This window comes from Xiphophorus maculatus, chromosome 23, assembly GCF_002775205.1.
Source record: "Xiphophorus maculatus strain JP 163 A chromosome 23, X_maculatus-5.0-male, whole genome shotgun sequence".
In the NCBI taxonomy this organism is placed as follows: Eukaryota; Metazoa; Chordata; class Actinopteri; order Cyprinodontiformes; family Poeciliidae; genus Xiphophorus; species Xiphophorus maculatus.
In genome coordinates this window covers 7,160,719-7,185,624 of record NC_036465.1, presented here as the reverse complement: position 1 = coordinate 7,185,624, position 24,906 = coordinate 7,160,719, and the positions used below count along the sequence as shown (strand labels likewise).

At 35.8% G+C, this 24,906-nt stretch overlaps 3 protein-coding genes across 4 annotated transcripts; 1 reads left to right on the top strand and 2 right to left on the bottom strand.

Annotated features, from left to right (window-relative positions):
• Positions 1-4,481: 4,481 nt before the first annotated feature.
• On the top strand, positions 4,482-9,166 carry LOC102222257 (START domain-containing protein 10-like). Its single transcript, XM_005799554.2, has 6 exons — positions 4,482-4,967; positions 5,687-5,834; positions 6,093-6,196; positions 6,285-6,402; positions 6,489-6,541; positions 8,078-9,166. The coding sequence occupies exons 1-6, from the start codon at positions 4,809-4,811 to the stop codon at positions 8,282-8,284; spliced, it is 789 nt and encodes a 262-aa protein (XP_005799611.1). The 5' UTR covers positions 4,482-4,808; the 3' UTR covers positions 8,285-9,166.
• Positions 9,167-10,338: 1,172 nt separating this feature from the next.
• Positions 10,339-22,250, bottom strand: pdzd11 (PDZ domain containing 11). Of its 2 annotated transcripts, none has more exons than XM_023328599.1 (6): positions 22,151-22,250; positions 21,699-21,806; positions 12,962-13,102; positions 12,761-12,859; positions 11,575-11,635; positions 10,339-11,076 (listed from the first exon to the last, which is right to left on the bottom strand). In XM_023328599.1, exons 2-6 carry the CDS (start codon positions 21,789-21,791, stop codon positions 11,042-11,044), a joined length of 429 nt encoding a protein of 142 aa, XP_023184367.1. In that variant the 5' UTR covers positions 21,792-21,806; positions 22,151-22,250; the 3' UTR covers positions 10,339-11,041. The 2 variants fall into 2 exon arrangements, with proteins under 2 accessions (XP_023184367.1, XP_005799555.1); XM_005799498.2 differs by having other exon boundaries at positions 22,147-22,242.
• LOC111606975 lies at positions 15,070-21,692 on the bottom strand. Its single transcript, XM_023328598.1, has 2 exons — positions 16,711-21,692; positions 15,070-16,502 (listed from the first exon to the last, which is right to left on the bottom strand). The coding sequence occupies exons 1-2, from the start codon at positions 17,546-17,548 to the stop codon at positions 16,075-16,077; spliced, it is 1,266 nt and encodes a 421-aa protein (XP_023184366.1). The 5' UTR covers positions 17,549-21,692; the 3' UTR covers positions 15,070-16,074.
• Positions 22,251-24,906: the final 2,656 nt, after the last annotated feature.

Genomic DNA, 24,906 nt, shown 5'->3' with positions numbered 1-24,906 from the left:
TTTGTCATGTCCTTGTTGGTAAAAAATAAACAGCTGTCATAACCAGTAAACTACTGGTCATAACCAGCTTTATTATTTCCTGGTTTCTGTTCCAAAGAACAAATTGTGGCACCTGAACTGAATGTGAAAAACCTGTCCTGTGTGGGTGTGTGACTGAAACTACTCATTGAGTCAATGGTATGAAGTTTTACACCAGAGGGGAGTGGCTAAATACGAACATGTGCTTGCTTTAATTCTTCTGAATGAATTTGAAGTGTGTGTATTTTTCAGAATCAATACACCAACATTGGAACCAATGGATAGTCATTCAATTTAATTTCATTTTTTATACTTCAAATTCAATTGAAGACTCGTATCAATTCAAATTGGGATTCTCATTTACTCTGATAACCTAAAATAAAACTGTACCATTAACTGGCTTCAAAGGTGACCTAATTATGACCCATTTTCACTACGACCTACACCAGGAGTGTCAAAATTATTTCCATTTTGGGTAGGGCTGCAATAATCAATAGTGACTAATCAATCATCAACTCATTTAGTTAATCATTAACTGGAGCATACAGACTGAAAAAAGGTCTTTTTGCTGAAGGAATGACAAAGCTGTTAATAAACCAAAGCTGTACAAAAAATATACATTTTCAAGTTTATTTTTGTTTATTGGGACAATAATTATTATTGAACATTTACATGTAAATACATGAGATTATAGCCAGCTTGCTAATTTCCATCTCTGGTCCCAATTGGCAGGTTGATTTTGCATTTAACATTTGTATGTAAATATGTTCTACCCAGGACCCATTTTACCCATTTTTAGCATTAAAATGTTTTATTTCAAAATGAATTGTATGCATCTTTTAATATAGCTCTAATATTGTATCATCATCATACTTAAATATCATAAGTATAAGTGAATAAGTAGAGACTTGGGTCTAAAAGCAGCCCAGGAGCTTTAAAAATCCCTTCCAGCCAGTTTTTGGCAATAAGGTGTGTTTTTTTTTGCTACCTGGAAACTGGTTCTCACCTAGCAAGCCCAGTGAAGCCCAACCCTTTACCTAGCAACCTAAGCTGAGTTTTGCCTGTCATCTAGAAACCCAAGCTGAGTTTCAGCACTGGTGAACTGGTTTTACTGCCGTATGTGCTGTACAATGGCTGCTGGAAAAGACAAGTGTTTTGATAACTTATCATTCAGAATCACTTTCTGCGTTTTTTTTTTTTTTTTTTGGTTGTGGAGGAGGCTCTAATGGAAATTGTACAACTGTGCATCAGTTTGAAGCCGTTTTCACATGCGAGTGTAAACGTTGAGGTGGTCGGCATGGCCAGCAGCAGATTTAAAGTGACAAGACGCCCTAAAAACAGTTAATATTGAAATTAGCTCAAAACAGGCAGAACTGAGCAAACTAAAATGTTCTAATGTAATGGACATGTTTTGTATAGCCTGTAGACCTATTCTGACCTGTTCAATAAAGCACAATAGGTCACCTATAAGGAGGTTTTCCTCAAATGATTGGAAAATCAAGGATTCTTATTGTAATACAACAATATGCTTTGAAATTACTGAGTCACCATTCCAGACCACCTCAATCAGGTGATCATTTCCACAACCGCGTGTGGATAAAACGCAGCTCCTTGACATTCTGACTTCTCCTACAAACATTTGTGAAAGAATGGGTTGCTCTATTAGCTTTGTGAAAGCGTGGGACCGTGACGAAGTGCAATACAGCTGAAAGCAAGACTGTTAGTCATGAACTCCACTAATCTGGCCTTTATAGAGGAAAGGTAAGACGGAAGCATGTTTGCAGTTTGCACACAAACCATGGAAGAAAAAGCTCAGACTCAACCAAGTTTCATTTCCATGATGAAAAACGGTTTAGTTTAGTTTAGATCCACATGTAGCTGCAGTAATGCACCCACTGTTCTTATAGGGTTAGAGTGTTGTCCACACATCATATAATTTACATCACTAAAACAGTTTTTACAAATGAAATAAATATAAAACAAGACATGGAAGAAAACGTGGCAGAATACATGTAACTTTAGGCTAAGTACATAATTGACTGTAGTGTAATATATTCAAATCAAAACCAGAAACTTACATTGTTTGTGGTTTTACTGAAATATTGTTTAATGTCTCCCTTAATTTTTTACTATCATTAAAGTTGTCATTAAAGTCCATAGTTGTACGGCACATAATAGTACATTTCCTTTCTGTACATTAGTTCTAACTTTTGGCAAATGTTTAATAGCATGCCTTGTAAAATGAAAATGTGTATTTTGGCTAAACAATATAATTTGTAATAAAATCACAGGTGTCCTAGAATACATATTTCTGAAAAACACACGTAGTGAGTAGTTTAATCTACGGATAGTCATCCAAAAATGTGCATTTTTCTAAGAGTAATGACAATGAAGGTGGCAGAATCAAGTTGGAGATGCTTTTATTTACTTTTATAAGCCGATGCACCTGTTTCAAAAGAAAGAAAATGGGTAAATTGTCTTGTGAGCTTGCAGTCGGCTGACGCATATAAGAGGCTCAGTGTCTTTTAGACTGCCAACAACTGAAGCGATGATTTGCCATCTATTAGAATAACTCTTACACAGCCAGAGAAAAGTTGTACAGATTAGTAATTTGGGAGTTTTTCTGATTCATTGTACAACAGAATGACAGAGGAATGACCTTGCTTTATTTACAGTTCCAGCCCAATTTACACAATAAAAACAGATTTTATAGGGATGTTGATTTTATAAGTCAATAAAATACAAAAAACTAACCAAACATATAAGTTTGTAACCATAATATCCAACAGTGGTTACGTTCTACAGAATTAACTCCTTTATTTTTTGCTTGTTTTGATTAAAATGTTACTGAATATGTTGATTCAGTCAGCTGATATTTTCATTTCATGTGCTGACATGTTTATAGAGGTCCATTTGAAACTGGGATAACTTGTGGTTAAAAAGTTCCTGTGTAGAAGAAATCAAGCTGCTGATCTTTTTTACCCAGAGGAAGTTTTTGCCTCGGGGTAAACGGCAGATATTGGCAGGTGTTGTTGAGAAAAATGTTTACATGACACATCATTAGCATGAATTAAATAAATGCATTACCATTTAATGAAGCTCCATAGTATATATCAAATTGCATCGCAATGTCAATATGTGTAATATTGCAATCAGAAAATAATATTTAGATGCAATGCATCATATTTCATGTGTCATGCATTAATGATGGTTATAAACTTGGCCAGTTGAACCAACTGTCCTCAATGACAACGGTCAGAATGTGTTTTAGGGACATTGCTTAATGGTAAACAAAGAAAAGAGTCAGACAAATGTAGGTTAGTTGTAATAAATATCATTATTACAGCTGTAGTCGTTCAGTTATTTACCTTCCTGAAATCAGGCGGTTTTACTATTTACGTAACATTTTCTTGTTTCTTTTAAACAGAAAACAGATGGAAGAAAATAGAAAGATGATTGATTACACTGCTGTAGTTATGAAAGTATTTATATTAATCAAATGTGTCTTGTATTGATTGCTTTAACTTGTAGGTTTGAAATATCTGAACAATGTTTATCCTGACTTGGAAATAATAAGTATGCTCCTATCCTAGTGGAGGAGTGAACAACCGTTGACTCTTAATGACCTTTGACAATGACTTTTAATAACCTTGACAAAAATGATAAAGAACCAACTAAGATTTTTTAAATACAGATAAAATAATATTTAGTAGTTTTTCATGGAATAATTGCATTGAATTTCTACAGTAAAACATCACTAAAAGTACCAGTGCATTTATTTTAGATTTATTTTTCTTACCATTTGGTTGGAAATTAACTGCGTTTTTATTTTTTTCCCCCCATAAATATCATACAGAAGAAAATGTATAGTAATTTTTCTTTATTCCAAAAACCTAAAAATAGATATATAGGTGTTTTTTAAAACAATGACAACAAATTGCTACAGTAGATATTTATCATAAAAATTAAGTCGGCTCTAAATGAGGGTTTTTTTGCCAAACTAAAGGGGAAATAAGTCTTTATAACAAAATCCTAGTGTTATTAGAGTTTATCAGACTTTAGTTATGTCTTATATGATTAGCGAAAATGTAATTCAAAAACACTTCCTTTGATTTCCACCGTTAACAAATGTATGTAATGAAACAACACCACTAACTTAAAATTGTGTTTGAACTGAGCACATTTTAAGTAAGTATTAAAACTAGAAGGAGTAAATTTACTGGTTAATTCTAATAATTTGTTTTCAGTGTACGCCTGCTTTTTAAAAAAGTCGTGATCAACCATCAACTTTGAGTAATCCTCACACACACACACACACACACACACACACACACACACACACACACACACACACACACACACACACACACACACACACACACACACACACACACACTGTTAAGCCTCCCACAGTCTCGACACAATTAAAGAATCTAGCTGTCAATTCTAAGTCTCTTCTAGTATTAGTTTCCCCCTGGAGAAAATATGTTTTACTGTTTAAATAATGGCGGCTGTTAGCACGTTGCTTAGACCTGTATTTTAGGGCGGGGCCTGGCCTTTTTTTCTCCTTTTACGCACACCTGGATTCCGGAAGCGCTCTCACGTCAGAGGGAGAGGCTGTCATTGTTCAGAGGAATGGCGCAGGAATTAACGCAGGAATCCTGCCCGACTTGATTGGTGCGTATAAACGCATCAACGCAGAGACAGGTAGCCGCAGTACAACCCTTACCGTCTAGCGAAACTGGACTGAAGTGAACTGAGATTTATTTTATAATCAAAACTAGACAAAAATGAGTATTTTACCCAACGAGGGGGCTTTTGAGGACTTCAAGAGGCAATGTTTGGCCTCCGAGAACTGGCTGGTTAAATATGACAATGGTGGAAAGCAAGTTTGGATCGAAGTTCTTCCAGACAGGGGGATCAACTCACCCAAAATCCATAAAATCAAGGTAAGTTACTTTAAATGCTAATGGTAATTACGTTTTTCTCCTGTTTAGGCCAGATTGTTAGCTAATGTACCTCAGTGTTTCTCAAATCAGCAAACTTTTGAGATCCTCTTCAGAAATGAAGTACATAGCAAAAATGGGCAGGAGTAAATAATAAACATGGTCTAGTATCCAGGAGCTCTACTGAAACTTTTATAGGACTTGCCAGAAATGTTCCTAAAATGCATCTGTAATGAAACTCACCTGGCGTTTCTATGGAACTTATTACTTTTAGCATCCTAAATTAGAGGTAAGTTCAATGGTGGCTGCAAAGAAATTATAGGTAGGTAGCAGGTAAGCTAAATGTGAGTCTAGTTTAAGTTCATTTAAGTTCCAGGAAAGTTGCATGCTGTTTATATGAAAGGTACAGATAAGTTCCAACAATTTATCTTTATAAAGAACAAGCAAGTTTTTTGAGGATGTCATGCAAGTTCCACAAAAGCATCTTCAAGTTGCAGAACATAACCTCTAAAGTTTCATTAAAGTACAAGCTGTAATATGCAATCCAAAAGATAAGAGAACAGACACATTTATGGCACAAAAAGATGTCTTTACTAGTTTATTGATTTATTAGTAATGTTTGTACACCTATCCATTACTCTGTTTCGTTGTGAGGTAGAAGATGAAAAGCTTAGAAAGATGTTTCATAGTATACGTTTTAGTAAACGCTGTTCCTGTTTCAGTGTAGAATGAGCATCGAAGATGTGCCGGCTGCCACCATGTACGACGTTATTCATGACGGCCAGTACCGCAAGGAATGGGACACCAACATGATGGAGAGTTACGACATCGCCCGGCTCACTGACAATGCGGATGTGGGCTACTACTCATGTGAGTAATCCTTTCTGTTAATTCAAAGTGAAGGCTTTGCTTTACAGTTTTTAGAATTTCTTTATTTTCTTAGTTAAAACCACTACTTATAGCCTTCTGTGTGAGACATCGTCACTGCTTTCAATCTTTCCACAAACCTGTTGCTCCTGTTCAGACTTTCCCAAGCCTATTTACTGTCACAACACGTGGATCCATGGCTGTGAAAGTGATAAACTAATGGAAAATGTTATGTTTTTACTTTTTCACCTTCGTATACAGGGCGCTGTCCAAAGCCGATAAAGAACAGAGACGTAGTGACTCTGCGTTCATGGCGGGTGAAGGGGGATGAGTACATTGTCATGAACTTCTCTGTCAAACACCCGGTATGCATCTTCCTCCAAACAACTTAATCTAATGTACACTCATCTGTTTTTCTCACTATTTTTGCAACTTTCTGTGTCTTGCTTGCAGGACTTCCCGATAAAAAACAAAATTGTAAGAGCAGTGTCACTCCTGACTGGTTATTACGTCAAAGCTACAGGACCAAACAGCTGTATTTTCATTTATCTTTCACAAGCTGACCCAAAAGGTAAGAAAACACCAAGCCAGATCCAAAAAGTCCTTACACAACATTTTCAGAGACATTTGTATCTCATTTATGTGTTTTTCTTTAAGGTTCTCTTCCAAAATGGGTGGTGAACAAAGCATCCCAAGTCCTCGCTCCTCGGGTAAGTTCTGCCACAAATTTAAACAGATCAAGACCTCACTATCTTAAATCATGTGTCTCTAGCAACAATGGTAACCATAAAAACACAACAGAAGGGCCTTGTCCAGGTAAAACCCGCTGCTGCTGACAAAGGAGAATCTCAGCTCAAGGTGTTACCTGGCCGCCCAGCAGAACCCGTTCCCCAGGTTTCAGATCTTGCGTCGATTGAAACTATTTAGAGACACGTTTACAAGTTCTTGCAGCTGCTTATGCCCTGTAGCGAAACAGAAATGCAGAGCTACAAGCGTCCCCTTTCCGAGGACGGTAGACATTATACTTTGAACGGGAGCTGATACAAAATCTAGGTTGTTTGGTACAGTAAAATCATAAAATAAGCAAACAATGCATTTTGTGTGCTTGGGAGCTTGGGTGTCATAGCTAGCATGAAAAACACTGAAGTAAAAACAAAAAGGATGTCAACTTCAGTCTAGTTGTAATACTAGCAGAGACAAAACAGAAAATCAGTAGAAAGATAAATCAGAAAACATTCATGCACTTTGATACTCAATTCATTAGGAGTGTTAATTGTTTTCTACACAAGTTTTGGGTATGAAAACAAGAGATTTTCCAATGATTGTATCACATACTTCCTTAATAACCAACAAAGCCAATTGCTGGTCATTCTGTCCCAGGACAATTTTGAACTTCCAAAGTTTTGGCCAGAGAAACTGGACATGTAGTACAAACCATAAGTCATACTTCTGTAAACGCTCAAAGCTAGTCCTTCTCCTCTTTACATTTCTTTCTTATTTTAAACTTTTGGTCTACCAAAAAAAGTTGGGTATGCAAATATAATGACCTTTCATCAGTTCTTGCTTGTAACGTGGATATTCTCAACTTAATTTGAAAACTGATTCAGGTCCTTTGATCTAATCACAGTCTACTATAAGTAAACTGTGCTGTAAGGAAATGTGGTTTACTGCTGCTCCATTAATTTGGTTTGATCAGAGGTCAGTTTTTTATCTTTCATAAGGATTGACATGATCTGATAAATGGGGATCATATCATTGTTTATGGGATCAGAACCATAAACAATGAAAATAAGTTCCAAATTAAAAGTATATGCAATAAGTTTTTGGATCGTGTGTCTTTCTAGTTGGCTAGTGAAATATTTGGTAAAGTTTATGTGAGGTAAATGTTTTATGTGTGTGGAATCAGATCTAAAGCCTTCAAATCTATTTGTTTTGTATTTCTTTGATCAAAAAGAGACAATGTTACAAAGCAGCCAAATATATAAATACTGGCTGCTTTATGAGTTTTATTTTTGCCTTTTGCACAGTTTTAAAACCAGTTAGAATGTTTAATTGTTTTTCCCCCTAATGTTTCCACTTGGTGAAAGAGTGAGTTTCTCACAATCTTTCACGTTTGACTAAGCCACCTTCAATATAATCTGTCGCAGTGATATATGTAAACCTTTTTATCTTGAGCAATGTTTGCTGAGAGTGGAGGTGTGGCAAAAATCTTTTCAGTCATAAAGCAGCCGTTCTTATCTTTCCAGGTGTTGAGTAGCGTGCACCAGGCGGGAAAGAACTACCCAGCGTGGAAAAAGAAGAACTCTCCCGACGTGAAGGCCTGGCTCAACCCGAAGCAGAACAAGCTCCCCTACATAGACCCTGCCGTCCTGTCCATACAGAGAGCGGACTCTCTAGAAAACGTGGATGAAAGCTCCAAACTGGACGGTCAGGACGCTGAAGACAGCAGCTAAAAGTCTCACAGTAATAAAGGAAAGGTGGCCGAAAAGAGAGATTGGGGGTGACCTGTATATAGTGTTTTTTTTAAGAGAGACTTTAAGACTCCCAGCTTTCTGCGATGTCAACTAAATCCTTCAGTTTTCGATCAGTGTGCCTTACAGGAGTATGAAGTGTTTACAAATGTCTTAATGCAAAAAAGAGCTCAGATCAAGGTACCATTCACCTCTTTGAATCCAAGCTTGTGTACAGGAACAGAGGTGGTGGATATTTTTAAAGAAGTACAACACAACGGGTCTTTGGCCAGGGTATTTATTTTCTACCTATGAAAAAACATCACAAAGCTTAATGTGAAAGGAAATGGAGTACGACTGTTAAATACTGGCATATCTTTGGTGTCTGTCAACTAAAAATTAGATCATGCTCAGTCTTAATTCCTAAAATGCAGCTTTCTGTTAGAACCTCAGAGACTTTCTTTATTTTCCAAACTCATGCATATGGCCAGTTAAAATGATACAACGCAGGTTTCATGTTAGTATGTTGACAGAAATTTGGCAGTTTTTCAGGAAGATACTATGCAGTAGTTAATTATTGATGGTTGGATTTGTCCCTTTCAATGTGTAATGAAGAAGTTGTGCAATCAAATGAAGTGCAATGGAGTAACATATGCCAGCCATTCCCTCAAAGAGAAACATTTGATGTAAATAGCAATGTTGGTTAACCATTTGAGAATGGTTGAAACCATGATGGGAACTTTATTGTATTTATTTATTACACTAAACTGATGAAGCCACGATTGTAATGACGCCTGTTTGGCTGACGGTATTTTTAATGTTCTCAGAATATTTCAGGTCGACTTTTTAAAAATAAAGCTAACAAAGCTTGACATTCCACAGTGATCTCTACTATTGACTGGATTCCTCTTATCGGGTCGGTTTCTCTACAGACCGAGTGGAACGAGTTCTGCGACTCGTTCTGGAACAAACCAGTTCGTTTTCAGATCTGGTGCCGGTTCTTCCAGTGCACAGAAAAGCTTTCAGCCGTGGTCATTCATCTTTTATGTGCCACGTCAAATCATCATGAGTCGAGTTTAAATGATGAACCTAAAATTACACAAACCTTTTAATAAAAGTTTGTACAAATGCTTGGCAAACTTCTGTGTTTTATGTAATGAACAGTGTTTCTTGGTGCAGTGTGTGGCAAACATTTTTGTTTGTATGTTTCTATTGATATTAACAAATGCTGGTATAAATCCAATTAATCTACAAAGAAATCAAAAATTATTCCACAAACTATGTACAACAGTTTTCAAGTATTTAAATCAATCCTGCATCTTACTGACAGTTTGGCACATAAAGCATGCAATGCTGGGTAACAACATAACACAATTTGCTAAAAATGCATTTCTGAACCTGTAAGTATCACTTAATTTCTGCAGCCGCACTGCACAAGACTCCACTGCTGAAGAAAAAACATGTAGAAGTATGCTTGAAGGCACAGGTGTGAAACTCCAGTCCTGGAGGGCCGGTGACCTGCAACTTTTAGATGTGCCTCTGCTGCACCACACCTGAATAGAATAATTAGGTCATTAAGGCTCTGGAGAACAGATCTACACAAGGAGGTAATTAAGCCATTTCATTCCAGTGTTTTGTACCTATATCACATCTAAAAACCGCAGGACCCTTGAGGACTGGAGTTCGAACCCCTGCTTTAAGGAATAAAGTTGAAAATTTGGATGAGCTAGAAAAAAGAAAAATTTTAGGAATGTGTAGTTTGATCAGATAACAGGTCAGTGCACACCTTGTGTGGAGGAGAATTTTACTTTACATTGTCTCAAAGAGGAAAAGAGGCTTACTACTAAGTACTAAATAAGTTACAATATTTGTTCCCTGTTAAAATATCTACCATCTAATTAATTGGCTCATTTGTCATGAATTCCTGCCATGTAATAATTACCTGGGCTGTTACCAACACCTGATTGTTCATGTCAACATCCTCCAGGGAAACATAAGGAAGTGACATCGACATCAATACTTAAGATGAACGTAGTTAAACACGCAATGCACTGAAATTCTCAAACAATGTTTTTTTTTTATTAAGGACATTTCATAATAAAAGGATAACAATGTCTTATGAAGCGATGTTAACCTTTTGGCCCCTGAATTTGTTCATATATCTTGAATGGAAAAACTGTACAAAAATGGCATAATGTTAAAATTAGTATTCATATTTACAGTTTTTATAATTTCCTACACAATTACAATATTTGATAAATACTCAAAAACTTGTAAAGTGACACAGAAATATTTAAAATGTATCAGAAGTCTTGCACAATTTGCTCTTACAGTTAATGTCCCCAGAAATTACATCCGTCAGTGTTTTAATGTTTTGTTTTAGTGTCTAATGTCAAGATTAGTGCTCTAATCTGTACCATTTCAGACTTCAAAATGCTATTAAACATAGATGAGACATTATCAATATTAAATTACATTAAAAACCTTTTTTAAAAATCAATAATTGAGATTAAAATGATACATTTTCAAATGCAAAGCATAACACTATATGATTGGACTATAATGTGGCAGAAACTATCAAATATTGCAGTAGATCTGACAATATTTCACCACCTTTAACCACTACACCAGAGAACGGATTTTCCCGACATGGAGGAGTTTGAATGAGACCAACAATCTGTCATCTTGAAGCTGCGGTAGAGTGCTTGTAGGAGCAGGAAAATGACGTCGAATGAAGTGTTTTAGGAACGCTGCTGCCACCTAGTGGACAGTTCTCTCCTTTTGCCTCTGGTAGTCTGATGGGAGGAACAGAGAAAACCATTATTCAGCTGAAAAACCAATCATCATGAGATAATTCAGGAAAGCGTTTCTGTGTTTCTCCTTGAAACATTTTAAGATCCAACAGATTTTGATCTTAGTACGCTGGTGTTACAGCAGGATGATATCTGCTGAGAATCATCCAAATCCTGAGAGATATACTTTTCTTTTCAATACTCAAATGCAGAAAAAGGTACATAAAGCTCTCACAGGTTAGGAAAATGGAAGATTTAATCCAAGTCAAACAAGATAGAGCATGTTGACTGGATAGGGTTCAAATTAATAGTTAAATGTGTTGGAGTACAAAGAAAAGTATTTATGTTATCACAGCTTAGATCAGTGTCACAACAGGGTTTTATCTGATAATGTCAATTGTTTACTCCTCCTGTAGCCTGCAAAAATATTCACTGAATGGAACCAGGCAAACCAAACCTATAAACACGCCTTTGTTTGTATTTATGAAACAAAACACTTACTGTAAGGAAAGAAGCGAACCTTCATCACAATTTCCCGAGCGGTCTTCAGAATCTCTACCGCCTAAAGAGGGCGACAAATGTCATCAGCGACTGGTGATTTATTTCACGACTTGCACTACTCGTTCCTCAAACTTTTAAAATGTAACGTGCTTAGACAGAACAGAAGCTTACAGGAAGTAAGCTTAGTCACAGCTCACTTTATACTAACATTTACAAACAATGATCTTCTATCCTCACAATCTCATATCAAAATTTCACCATGAGTCTCTAGGAATGAGCTTTGTATGATGGCAAATTGGGGCAATTTTAGATATAAAAAAAATAGCAACAAAAAAGTCTACTTTTGAGATAAACCTCAAAATAACAAACTACACTCATTTTTTGAACAGTCAAAAAATTTACTAAACATCTTTTTTTTTTTAGGTTGATCTCAGAAATGTTTGAGAAAGAAAAACTTTTAGTTTCTGGTTTCTAAATTTTTTCTAGCAAATTTTCAACATTTCAAACTCAAATGTCCTTATTTTTTCTAGAAAATTTCTGTAATTATTTTGGTAGGAATTTACTCATTTTTTCCTAACTACACTGCTGTACTACTACGTCGTAGTTTTGAACCTTTGCCTCCCTCACTATCCTCACTGGGTGTTCCAGTTGTTCTGAGTTTTTAATTAGAAATGGGAAAATTTAGGATTCTAGTCATTTAGTTTTTTTACAGCCAGTTGATAATTTATATATAAAAATTACTTAAATTACTTATTTATATTACTTAAATGGCCCGTTTTCTTCTCTTTCCCATTTTGAAGTATGGACAACAAGTATTCGACTTCTGTTTTATGGAATATTTACAGGTGAAATTTTTCTGTAAAAATGAAAGAAACATATACTAGAAACATTAGATTTTACATTTTAGTCTAAATAAAATGTATTTAGACTTTTGTAAGTCTAAATACCTATAAAAGTATTATATACTTTTACAAGTATATAATACTTTTGTCAAACCTAAGCAGTGAGATGATAATCCAAATAAGTTGCAGCTGAACCAGTAGACAATTCAGACCAGATAATGTGTCGAAAAATGCACAAAAACTGCAACAACACATTTCAGAGTCTCCCTACCTTCTGAGTTGCTAAACAAAGTAAATACTGTGATGAATTAACTTTAACTTTCACTGGTTCTGCTGTGACTTACTCTCGAGTGCTCTATGTCTTGGAAATCCACATCATTCACAGAGAGAACTTGATCTCCTTCCTGCAGTCCTGCTCTGTGGGCGTCTGAATCTGGGACTACCTGACACCACAAAAGACAAAATATTATTTATTACCACAATAAATAGGTCTTTCAAAAACAAAATTAAAGTTTAGGAGGCATGCTAACTACACCTGCACACACCTTGGATATAAAGATTCCCAGTTGCGATGCCTTGCCTCCTCGGATGTTAAAACCCAGCTGGGCTCCTGGAGGTTTCTTCAACACGACGGTGCGAGGGAGGAACTGGGTGAGCTCGTTGTTGTAGTCTGGGTGATGAACCCTCTGACAAGGAACCAAGAAATACACAGTGAAGCCCAGAAACTTACATGCATGGTGTGACAGCTAAAACAGTTGCTATATGCTAGAATAATAAGAGAATTGCTTATTTAAGTCGGATGTTTTTGAGGTAAATTAACATTTAAACTGGTGTATTTTAAGCCAAAATCTCAACAAACTGATTTCTTGTGAGTCATCATGGGGAAATAAAAATAAATCAGTAAAGATAGCAGAGAAAGTAGAGATCTGTTTCATTCTTAAGAGTAATTTGAGATGCTTGAAGGTGCTGAGTTTATCTGTTCAGAGATAAATGTGGAAAAGTAAATAGCATAAAAATATTTGTGCCAGCTATGGATGGGCAATATGGACTTAAAATTTATAGGAATATTTTTTGGTACTATTGTAATACTTATAAAATTATGATTAAAAAAAATTACTACTTCTTTTCCAGGTATCTATGGCTGTGACTGCACAATATTCGTAACGTCACAAACACAAATAACGTTCTTAAAAAATATTTATGTTGAAACGTGATGCAACTTTCTCAAAGAAGTTACATTTATATCACTAAACTGCACACAATAACTCCACTTAATCATATTTTTTTAAATGTACTGATATTTATTGACGCTCTTGCAGAACAAATAGTGAAACAAAAATTTCCAATAAAACTGTCAGTTTTGTTTTTTACTATGAACAATAAATGCCCACACTTGGTGCCATCACATTGTTAAGGAAGGAGACTGGCTCTGTATCCTAGAGATGAATGTGTGTTTGTGTGAAAGTCAAAGTCAGTATTTTTTAATTTATTTACAGTAATAATTTTACTCTAGCTGATAATGTGTGTGAGCGAGGCAGTCTACAAATCGGACTCAGTTACAGCAGTTCTGTCAGGAGAAACGGGTCAAAATTCCAGCAAACTATTGTGTGAAAATGTGATGAAGAAAAGTCAAGTACAGAGTAAAAGGTAAATCCAACAAATATTAAGAAAATCTACTTTTAAATTAGGATAAAATGGAATAATCAACTTAAAAAAATCTTACTGAGCACATATATAATTTTTAATCACACAATTATGTTACAAAATGATTGATGTAAATTTAATTTAAAAACATTTATAAAACAGACACTTTAGTTAAAAGAGTAGCATTACAAGACTAACCCTGTTAACTGATTTAACTGTAAATGTGTAATGAGCAAGTCTAAGCAGGATATTCAAGATAATCAGCTACCATCATCTGTTAACGTTACCGTCTTTGTAAAAATGTTACTCAACCCGGAGAAAACGTTGTTAGGCCCGTCTGTACATCCTTACTGATGAGTTCAGCAGCTTTCTGATGCAATCATAACTGAAGACATTGTCATATTTTCAGCAAAAGGTTAAAGTTAGTTGACTTCTAAATACTGAACTGAAGCAGCAAAACAAATATTGTTTCCTATGTGTCAGGTCATACAACATCGCTCCTGCCTTTGGTCCGTCTGTATTTGAATATTTTGAGTTTGTCTTTTTCTTTCTTAGCAGAAACTATCAACAATTTATAAACAAACAACTTTTTCCTTTGACAGATTTCCTTCTCACTAAGTGAAAGCTTTGTTTTAAACACGTCTTCATGGCAGAAGACCCATTTAAAAGTTGACTTTTATTTCCAAGTTGATGGAGAAACTTGTCTTTCAGATGATATACTGTTGAATTTTAGGAACTGATGCTTCCCTGCTACTGGTTCAAATCAACTTTATTTTAGTTCATTTCAGTATTTTTATTTGACCAACTTAATAACTTGTGCTTTTCTCCACTTTAATGTTCCTTTAAATTACAAATGGACTTATGCAATATGTGGTTTGACTGAATTTGTGAAGCTCTACGCCAGTGTTGTGTTCAAGACCACCTAACCCGAGACCAAGACAAGACCAAGACCAGAGTGTATCGAGACCGAGACAAGACCAAGACTTTTAGGGTCCGATACCAAGTCAAGACCAAGACCGAGGGAAGTCGAGACCGAGTCAAGACCAAGACCAGCGCCAGTATGTGACAATAAAATGTGAAACATGATCAAAATCACTAAAATTGATCTAAAAGACCCACATTCACGTAAAAACACCTAGATATTTTACACAGAGAACTGGAATAAACATAAACATCTTTATTTAGTACTTCTATGTTGTAATCATAGAATTTCAAACAATCAAAGTCGATCAAAATAGTATTTTATCTGCCTTTCATGAACAGTACATACATTTATGTTGTTTTTAAATGTGCTATTTCAAAACCATGTGCAAATATGTAAAACTGAAAAAATGCCAATCATTTCTCTCGTTTCTCTCTCGTATACAGATTATAGCTACATTATATAACTTTTCTTAAATAAATCTATATCTATCACCAAGTTGTGACAATATGTTATGAGACAGATAATTTGTTGAAAAAAAGATTGATCTCCTTCACTTCCTCCCTGAGCGACTACTGCCATCTGCAGAAATACAAACCCCATTGAAATACGTGCACAAAAACATGACTGACTTTTATCAGTTCTAAGACCCTTTTGCTGGATCAGATGGTTTGTTTTTGACCAAGCAGTGTATTTCTCCAGTTAGCACTGGGAACATGGAGAAAAGGCAGAGGAGCTCAATATTTTCACAGCTTGTCAGTCTCATAACATACTGACACAACATAGTGACATAAATATATAAAAAAAACTATATAACTTTTACAAAGATATTTTTTTGTTTTAACAAAGTTACATACTGCATCTTTAACTCTGCTGTTGAATGGATGTAGCAACTTATACATAACATACATAATAAAGAAATCTGACATTTAGAGGCCCAACTGCATGCGTTTCAAAAATAAAATTATACAACTGGAAGCAGTTTCATAATACGCCAAAGCTTTAGAAAACGTCAATGGCAAAACTCAAGAACAAGGATAACCATGTAGTTGAACAGTGGTTGAAATAAAGTAGGTGATACATAAAATTAGTTTAAAGTAAGGTTTCATTGCACTTCAGAAAGATTAGAGACTGCAGCATTTTTGCACCTAAACGTGCACGATGGGGTCTCATTACAATGCCTCCTCGACTAAAAACCCTTTCCACTGGTGCAGAGGAGGCAGGGACGGATAGCACTTTCAAAGCCAAATTGTGCAGTTGAGGATATTTGGACTGGTTTTCTCCCCAGAAGGCAAGAGCATTGTCACTGTCACAGTCTCTTATATCATTAAAGTATCTGTTTAATTGTGTTGCAATACTTGAATTCTGGACAGAGGAGCTGTGCTTCTTATGTGCCTTGTAGCGTGACAGAAGTCGAGGGCATTTGGCTGGTGGCGAATGACTGGTTGGATCCACATTCATGGCTTCTGAGCACTTGTCATCTGTACTCTCCATGTTCTCCACCCCAAAGATCAATGTGTCTGAAAAACACAAACACAATGACTGTGTTAGTTTTCAAGAACTTTGAGTGTACAAAATAATGTTTATGACAAAAGTAAACTGATGAAAAGAAGACTATAAATTCCACTTTATGATTTAAGGCTTTATGTGCTACGAATTTGAGACATTTTAAGATTTATAATTTTGCAAATAAGACTTTTTTTTCAGCAAAGAAAAATGCATACCAACCTGTCAGTGTCTTCTTAAGTTCATCTCTGAACTTCTTCACCGATGCTGCATTACCTCCGTTGGTAACATCTAAATCCACCCAGCTTAAGCCAAACTGTGGATCCAGCATGGCAGCAAAGAAGTACACATCATGGTTAAAAGGTTCCTCTCTTCCACTGTCTTTGGCCATGTTTGTTTTTGTAAAGATTCCAGAAAATCTTTTCACCAGAGACTGCTGGAGGGCTCTGACCAACGGCCGGCACTGCATTCGGGTCTCCTCCATCTTGAGGAGGTGTGTGTTCAAGTCCAGTACAGTTGGAACCACCATACTAATAGTCACTGATCTTTCCCCTTGGGTCAGCTCTGTTGCTTCAGCAAATGGAGAAAGAACTATACATAGCTCCTTTAGCTGGTTCCACTCCCGCGCACTGAACACGACATCCTCATAGTCTTTGTTGCACATTTCACTGAGTGATTTGTGTTCTAGAGTTGTAAGGGCCTGTACTTGTTTAAATGTACTGTTCCAACGAGTTGTATTTGCAGCTGGAACACTTTTATTGGTGCCAAATGCAGCCTCAAACTTATCTTTAAATTGTGAGCTGCTATGTAAAAGGGTTGCGAACTTTGACGTTTTTGCTATGGTGCGAGAAATGGTCTTGACCTCCTTCATACCATCATGCACAACTAACTGGAGAGAGTGTGCAAAGCAGGAAAGACGTTCACCAGATGACCATGGTAAGTCAATGTCTTCCTCTGAATTAATGTCCTCCCACAAGTGCTCGTCATCTAAATTATCCTCTTCACTCTCACTGTCATCAGATTGCTGCTGGGGCATGTGTACTTTGAAAGCACATTTCATATTGGGTGCATTGTCTGTTATGATATAGCTAATTTTGTCACGAATACCATATTCCTCAGTGATCTCCTCAAAGGCAGACGCAATGTGCTCTCCAGTATGCCTCCCTGTAAAACGCCTACAGTCCAGCAGGTAGGTTTCAAGTGCATAGCAATCTTTAGATTTGTAGCACACATGGGCAGTCACCCCAAGAAAGGAGCGTAGCCTGCGATCAGACCAAAGGTCAGTTGTTAATGACACAGACGACTGGGTCTTCAGTTTCTCCAAGACAGTTTCCTTGACTTTTCTGACCAATTCTGGAATTCGTCTCTCAGAAACTGTTTTTCTAGAGATTGGTGTGTATTTACTGTCCAGGACTTCAAGAAAGTGTTTAAAGTGTCCATTTTCCACGAGGGAGAGGGGCAGACAACATCCAATGATCAAATCTTGAACAATGGCTTCACTGATGGCTTGCTGCCTTGGCGATTGTGGGCTGTAGAGCTGCACTTTCTGTGTAAATAACGATATTGTTGGCTGTGTGACATCACTCTGTTGCCCTGCCTTGTATTCCAGGAACCTAATAAATAGGACATAGAAATCAGTTTATCTGATCATATGAACATCAATTACATAAGAAAACAACCTTAAAAATAAGTAGGAACTTTACAAATACATGTCAAATATGTGTAATGTAATGTTACTAGAAACGCATGTAGATAAACAAAATGCAAATCAATGGTATTTTGGCCATCACATTTTTGAAATGGATAAACAAGTAAGTTAAATGACTGATATGGTATGAACCATAGAGAGTGAACTGGTAAAAAGTTACTTATTGACCTGAAATTGTAAATGGCAACATAACAATGTGGTTTCTAAAAGTAATTTGCCTATATCCATACAAAGCAACTAATTTATTAATTTTTCATAAGGTGAGGCATATTAGTCTCTTCACTCTCTGCTTATATCTATAGACTAGTTCCCACAGCCAAACAACAGAGCATCACCTCCACGTCTTATCTTCAATGTCAGGAGCTATATCCAGCTCCTAAGGTCAGTGTAACTTACATTGACCTTAGTTCATAATTATAAGACAGTGAATGAATTCATTCACTGTCTCATAATTGTTTTTCATGAGAAAGAAAAAATCTAACTTAGGAACAGGATGTTATTATATGTCCAGTCGACTCAGTCTCTCAAGGTTAACTGCATTTGCTTACTTCCCTTAATAATGTTAATTGTAGGACCAATGCAAGAAAATACAACTTATTTAAGGTTAAACATATCAGGTTTGGCACATTAATAAATTATATATGATGGCTTTGGAGACATTGGGGTTACCCACCAGCACAAGCCAGCACAAGCTGACAGAACCATTACGTTCTGTCATGGTTACGTTACAGAACGTAACCATTACGAACCATTACGTTCTGTCATGGTTACTTATTGACAGAACCATTACGAACCATTGTTCTGTCATGGTTACGTACGTCACCTTATTATGGTTATTAATAAACATAGGTAGAGACTTCCACATCAGTCTTCTCCTTCATGAGAAGTATTGAACAAGAACCAAAATATATTACGATTATCTATTCAGACTTTTATTTTTGCTCTGCTTCCACCTATGTGCTGCAATCCACTCATGAAGCCGACAGAAATACGGAGACATGTTCAGGAAAGCTGTAATTGAAACAGCGTTGTCCATGCACAACACGAATCAACACTTCTTTAAATTAAATCAGTAATGTCCGACATGTTTTCACAAACACTACTAGGTGACAACTTGTGCATCAAGCTAGGTGGCAAATAGCGGATAAGAAAGGAGAACATTCACCCTAAAAGATAAAGCATACATATATAACTTTAGCTAACTTAATATGTGTAGCTAATATTGAAATAAGAACTGTGTGATGGCCGGGTAGAATAATTTTGATACCGAGGAAATTGCTTACGTTAACTTGCTAGCTTTCCTAATATCACTTTTACACACAGCTTACCTTTCTTTGTGCTTTCTTTCAAGGTGTCGATAAAAGTTGGACGTAGTCCCCACCGTCTCTGATAGTGAAGCACTGCAGAACTTACATTGCGCTGTATGCTTTTTTCTCAATGTTGCTTTACAAATGTATTGTTTGTGATTTAAATAGCCAAATTTTATAACCGATGATTTGGCCGACATCTTATCCCCTTCTCAGACAACCACTTGTAACTTTCAATCGAAGTGCTGCAGTCCGCGCTCAAGGTGAAAGGGGGGGGGCGACAGCAGTTAAAAAAACAACAACATGCATTTACCAATGAGACGGGTTATTGCTTTAATTTGAATCAGGAGTGCATCCAATAAAAAGAAGGATCTTAAAGAAATTGATACTGATGATTTAGCGTTATTTTCACAGTTGTGGTCTTGACCGGTCTTGAAATAAAATACCGAGTCCTCAATGTCCGAGACCGAGACAAGACCGAGACCGAATGTGGTCGAGTCCGAGACAAGACCGAGACTATCAAAAAATGGTCTTAAGACCGGTCTCGAGACCAAGACCGTTTTCGAGTACTACAACACTGCTCTACGCTTTTTTAATGTTTCAAAACAAAGATTTTCTGTAATTTTGTAGTAAATCCTTGGACACGAACTACAAAAGAAACAGCAACGCTGCATACAAAGAGATAGAAGGTAATAAAACTCTTATAAAGGAAATAAAAAACATAAGCTCTGATGTGTTTACATATAAATTAAATAAATTTATCATAAGGTTCTTCTTCAATAAAACATCTTTATGCTATATCATGTAGGTTGGAAAATGGCATTGCTGCTGATGTTTAATGTCACTGCCTTCCTGTCAAGGAAAATAATTGTGGCCTGGACAGTAAATAATCCGCATGTCCTTTTCCAATCTTCAGATCCCTAATTATTCCTCAGGGGCTGTAATTGTAGCTGGCCATGCTCTGGTAGCCTGCTAAAATCAGAAACCAGTTATTTTCTTTCGGTTCAGCAGCTGGGCAAAGGGATATTTTTTTAAACCAGTACTGTAAAAATTAGCTCTTGGCAAAATTCTGTATCCTACCGTTCCTTTGGGCTCCTACACGGTTTTCTTACTTACAAGAGCGACAGATTTGGTAGTTTGCAAATATTTCAGATTGGAAAAGACAGCCAGTCTTTGTGTTAAACACTTCATCCATCACTCTTTGTAAGGTAACACAGTTTTAAAATTACACTTAGTAATATACAGTGTGAGGGAAACATCTGTTAAATAAAGTACTCTAGCCAACAGCTGAACTAAGTAACCACGTAAAATCAGAATAATATACTTGTCTCACTGCATGACAAAAGCAAAAAGGACAAAGTCGTTTAAGATTCTGCACAATAAGCACTTGGGAACTACTACTAAATTTAGTCGTATTTCTGTTACATAATTTTATTATTAATTTTCACAAACAGAAGAAAAGGTGTCAGATTTAAAAATCTGTGTGCAGTTTTAGGTTAATGTTATGATTTATATTGTGTATGATATTTTATCGCGACATATTGTTTTGCTATCTTTTAAATTGTTTTATGTTATTTAAGGTCCATGTGGGGACATGCATTGCAAACTAGCTAATGCTATAAATGTTGGTGTTCAGTCTTTGCTTAGACTTAACATTTGTCTCCATGCAAATAAACAAGGAAAACAAGAAACTAAGGTTCAAACTTGGAAAGTAAAAGAGTTGTAGTTTTAATAAAAAACATATTAGTATTGTAAAATGGCACAATAAGCAAGTAAAACACTCAATTTGGAACTTCTTGAAGTACAAACTGTGTACCATTAAAGCTTTTTGGCCTGAAGAAAAACCAAAGCTCTGCGTTTGTTTTTAATTACCGTTTTTCACGTAGCATTCTTCTTTTGTCCGCCTTTTTTTAAATTATTGCTAATATGTTATATTCTTTCAGAAATAAAATTTTGTATTTTCATTAGTTGCAAGTCATAATCACCTAAATGAAACACGAATAAACGCTTAAAACATATCACTGTATATGTGAAATGAATCGATGTGACAAGATGACTCAAATAAATGCACTTTTTAATGTTATTCAAATGTACTGTCACAAGACACTACGAAACTAAAGTCTTGTGTTTATTGCGGTCCACAGATCTTCCCCTACAGACGAGATTTGACCAGAATAGTTTATGTCTCGTCTTACCTCCTGAGGAGGAATCCAAGCCGGTGGATTTTCATATGAAGGCAGGAAAACCACTGGCAGCTGGTAGTCATCATAAGGAATCTTCTGATCCATCGTTCATTTGAACTCCTAGCGAAACACAAGTTCATCAATATCAAACATTCACCGCTCATTTCTATCTAAACACACAGAAACGTCTCGTAAGAAATCGGCACTGTATTAAGTTAAGCATAGTTCAGTAAAACATCTTTTATGTCTTATTAAAAACAACTGGAAACTCATATCAGTTAGCAGTTGCTACAAAATAGATGCTAACTCAAGCTACTTCGGCTGGTTAAACTTTTCAACACGTTTCAACCACGTCTTCAATGTCTAATCTGTAGCTCAGCATTGTTACCCAAATTCTTTAAATGACTGTACAGCATATTTAGAAGAAATATGAAAAGAGAAAGATGTAAGTTTCTGTCACCTGCCTGGTAGCTAACAGTTTGCACTTCTTCTCCTGCGCCACTACAGGAATCCAGCTCGTTGTCGCCACCTGCTGTAACTCAGCTGTACTGTCAGCTAATGAGACTTACACTGGGGAATGTCTTCTTGACATGTCAATAATTGTATACTCTATTGTTTCTTGTGATTGACCACTCTGAGTCTTGTAGGATGCTTTACTGTTCAATTCATACTACAATTTAAACTTGTACCACTAAATCTAATTTCATCTTTCTCCTTAAATTTTCCCACACACCCACTGTTTCTTTTAACAGAGTAATATATCTTACCAGGAAGTTTTACTCCTCTCTTATAAAGATTTTTAAATTTCCCCTCATCAGTCCAGATTTTTTTAAGACAGTCATAAATCTATCTTTGTTTTTTTTTAACACAATCCTCCGTGTTTGTTTGTTTTTTCTGTTTATTATTCCACCCACATTCCCAAGAAACGTAGCACAAGTTCAGTCAAACGTTTCCTGAAAGTGACAACTGCTCTTCTGTTCAGCTTCTTGGAAAAAGCAACAAATATGAGAGGGACAGTTTGCAGACACAAGGGGAAGGGTTGACATTTTAAGAACATTTTCTTGTGTTACTTTCCTCATAGTTTAATGCCACACCTTGTCATTTCTCCAGTTAAGAAAATCCAACCGTTTGTGTATTTTTTCTCAACGTCTTGCCAATACACTGTCTAAATAATGATGATGTGCACCATTAAATGAGGGCACAGTATGTTGAAAGAAATCCTGTCTAATGATAGTTGAGAAATTCAGGAAAATTGGAGCTGTGATGGTTACAAAGTCGTGAAGGTGCTGGGAGGAAGAACCTGAGACAATGCTCCTTTGTTCAGATAGTAAATATATGCTATATGATAAATGTTATGTAGAACCAAGCAGGATAAAAAGCTACATTTTCTTATGTTTAAGTTTTAGATAAGCATTCTTGAGGTTTATACAGATCTTTTCTAAAACTTTTCTAAAACTATTTTCTTAGTTTTAGTGAGAATGCCTGCAGCAGGGTTCTGGATCAGCTGCAGCGACTCATGTTTTTCCTACATTTGGATGCAGCTCAACCACACAACAATTTTGTCAAAGGTTGATGATGCTGTTCATCCTGATTAATACAGTTTCAGGTGTGTATCATTAAATGGCAGATCTTTAACTGTAAAATAGGAATTTACGTCTCACCTTACTTTAAAAAAATATATATTTCTGATGTTTAATGAGATAAAAAAGGAATAAGTGAAGACTAGACTGTTTCATCTTTTCATATTTCACTTCCAGCATCCTGGTCATGTTACTCAGCAACTCTAACAGGAAATAAGAATTAATTTGTTCATTATCTGTTAGTGTTATGAACAAGTTTCTGCTTGCCTTCATTGTTTCTTATGTCGTCTTGCATAATGCTTGGCTGTCTTTCAATACCAACTCAGACCCTGTCCTGGTTTTCTCCATTTACATTTAGTTTTGCTTTCTAATCTCTCGTCACACCTGTTTCAGATTGTCTTATCTCTACACCTGTCCTGCATGTAGGGGTTTATTTCCACTTCTAGTTTTTATTACTCCTTGGGTTCATGTTCAGAGCCTGTTGGTTGTTTGGAAAAGTGGTCAAGATTTTAACTGGTGTGTTTGGTTTGGATCCTGTTCTATTGTAGTTTAACGTCCTTAATTATCAGTTTTCTTTGTGGGAAACTCAGTAAGTCCTTGATGTTTGTTTAATTAATTGTCTGGGATTTTACTTGCAATGACATTGAGAATTAATTAATTTCTAAATTCCTACGTTTGCATATTACTGTGTTCAATAATGATCTCAAATACAATCCCAAATTCATTTGAGGGTTTTTTAATATAACTACTTGTAATTAAAGACAACATTGAGACTAGAAAAATTACAAATGTACAAGCAATTATTTATTCATTTATTGATTTGTAAGCACGATATTTGATTTCACAAATGTGTAAATAAGCCCCAAATTGGTAATTAAAAAGGTGAATTTACTGATTTTAGCAGCAGGTTCTTTCTGAGTGGCAGTAATATTAATTAGTTTAATATTAGTTTTTAGGGTCCAAGCAACTGCAGCCGGATAGAGAATTTATGGAGGAAATTAAAGATTAGGGTGATGGAAACCAAACTCAGACTTGGAGTTTATTAAACATAAATCATCAAAATACCAGAAGATACAAACAAAACACTAGTCATCAATAAAAAGAAAGGTTTAATCAGTTTAAAGCCTAAATAAACTTTTTGTTAGATTGTTCCAGAAAAAGATAGAAATATCTTAATTTAGAATTTAAATGTAAATAGATTTTTTTCCAATATGATATCCTGCTTTTATTGTCTCATCTTGTTTGGAGACATCTTTTTTATTTCCTGTCAGAAACAAACTGCCTAATTAAATATAAATAGCTTTAAATCTAAAATATGCCTGAGGTACAAAAATATTTGGCCTCCCTCGTTGTTATAAGCCCTGATGCGAAGCAGATGGTCTAAACATGCACAGTTGTGCCTAAACTTCACTTCTACATGTTGCAGCTGGTCCAGGTACGATGAAATTGTTTTTTTAATATATATATATATATATATATATAATTATTTTTCGGACCATGAGGGTAACTTTTATTTCAACTGCTCTTGTCTTGTGCACACTGCGTTTTCAAATCATTTCAGTTGTTTCGTTAAAAGCATATTGTTAAAAAGAAAAAAAGATTAAACATCTTGAAGCAGAGGCTTTGCAGAAGTCTAGCGG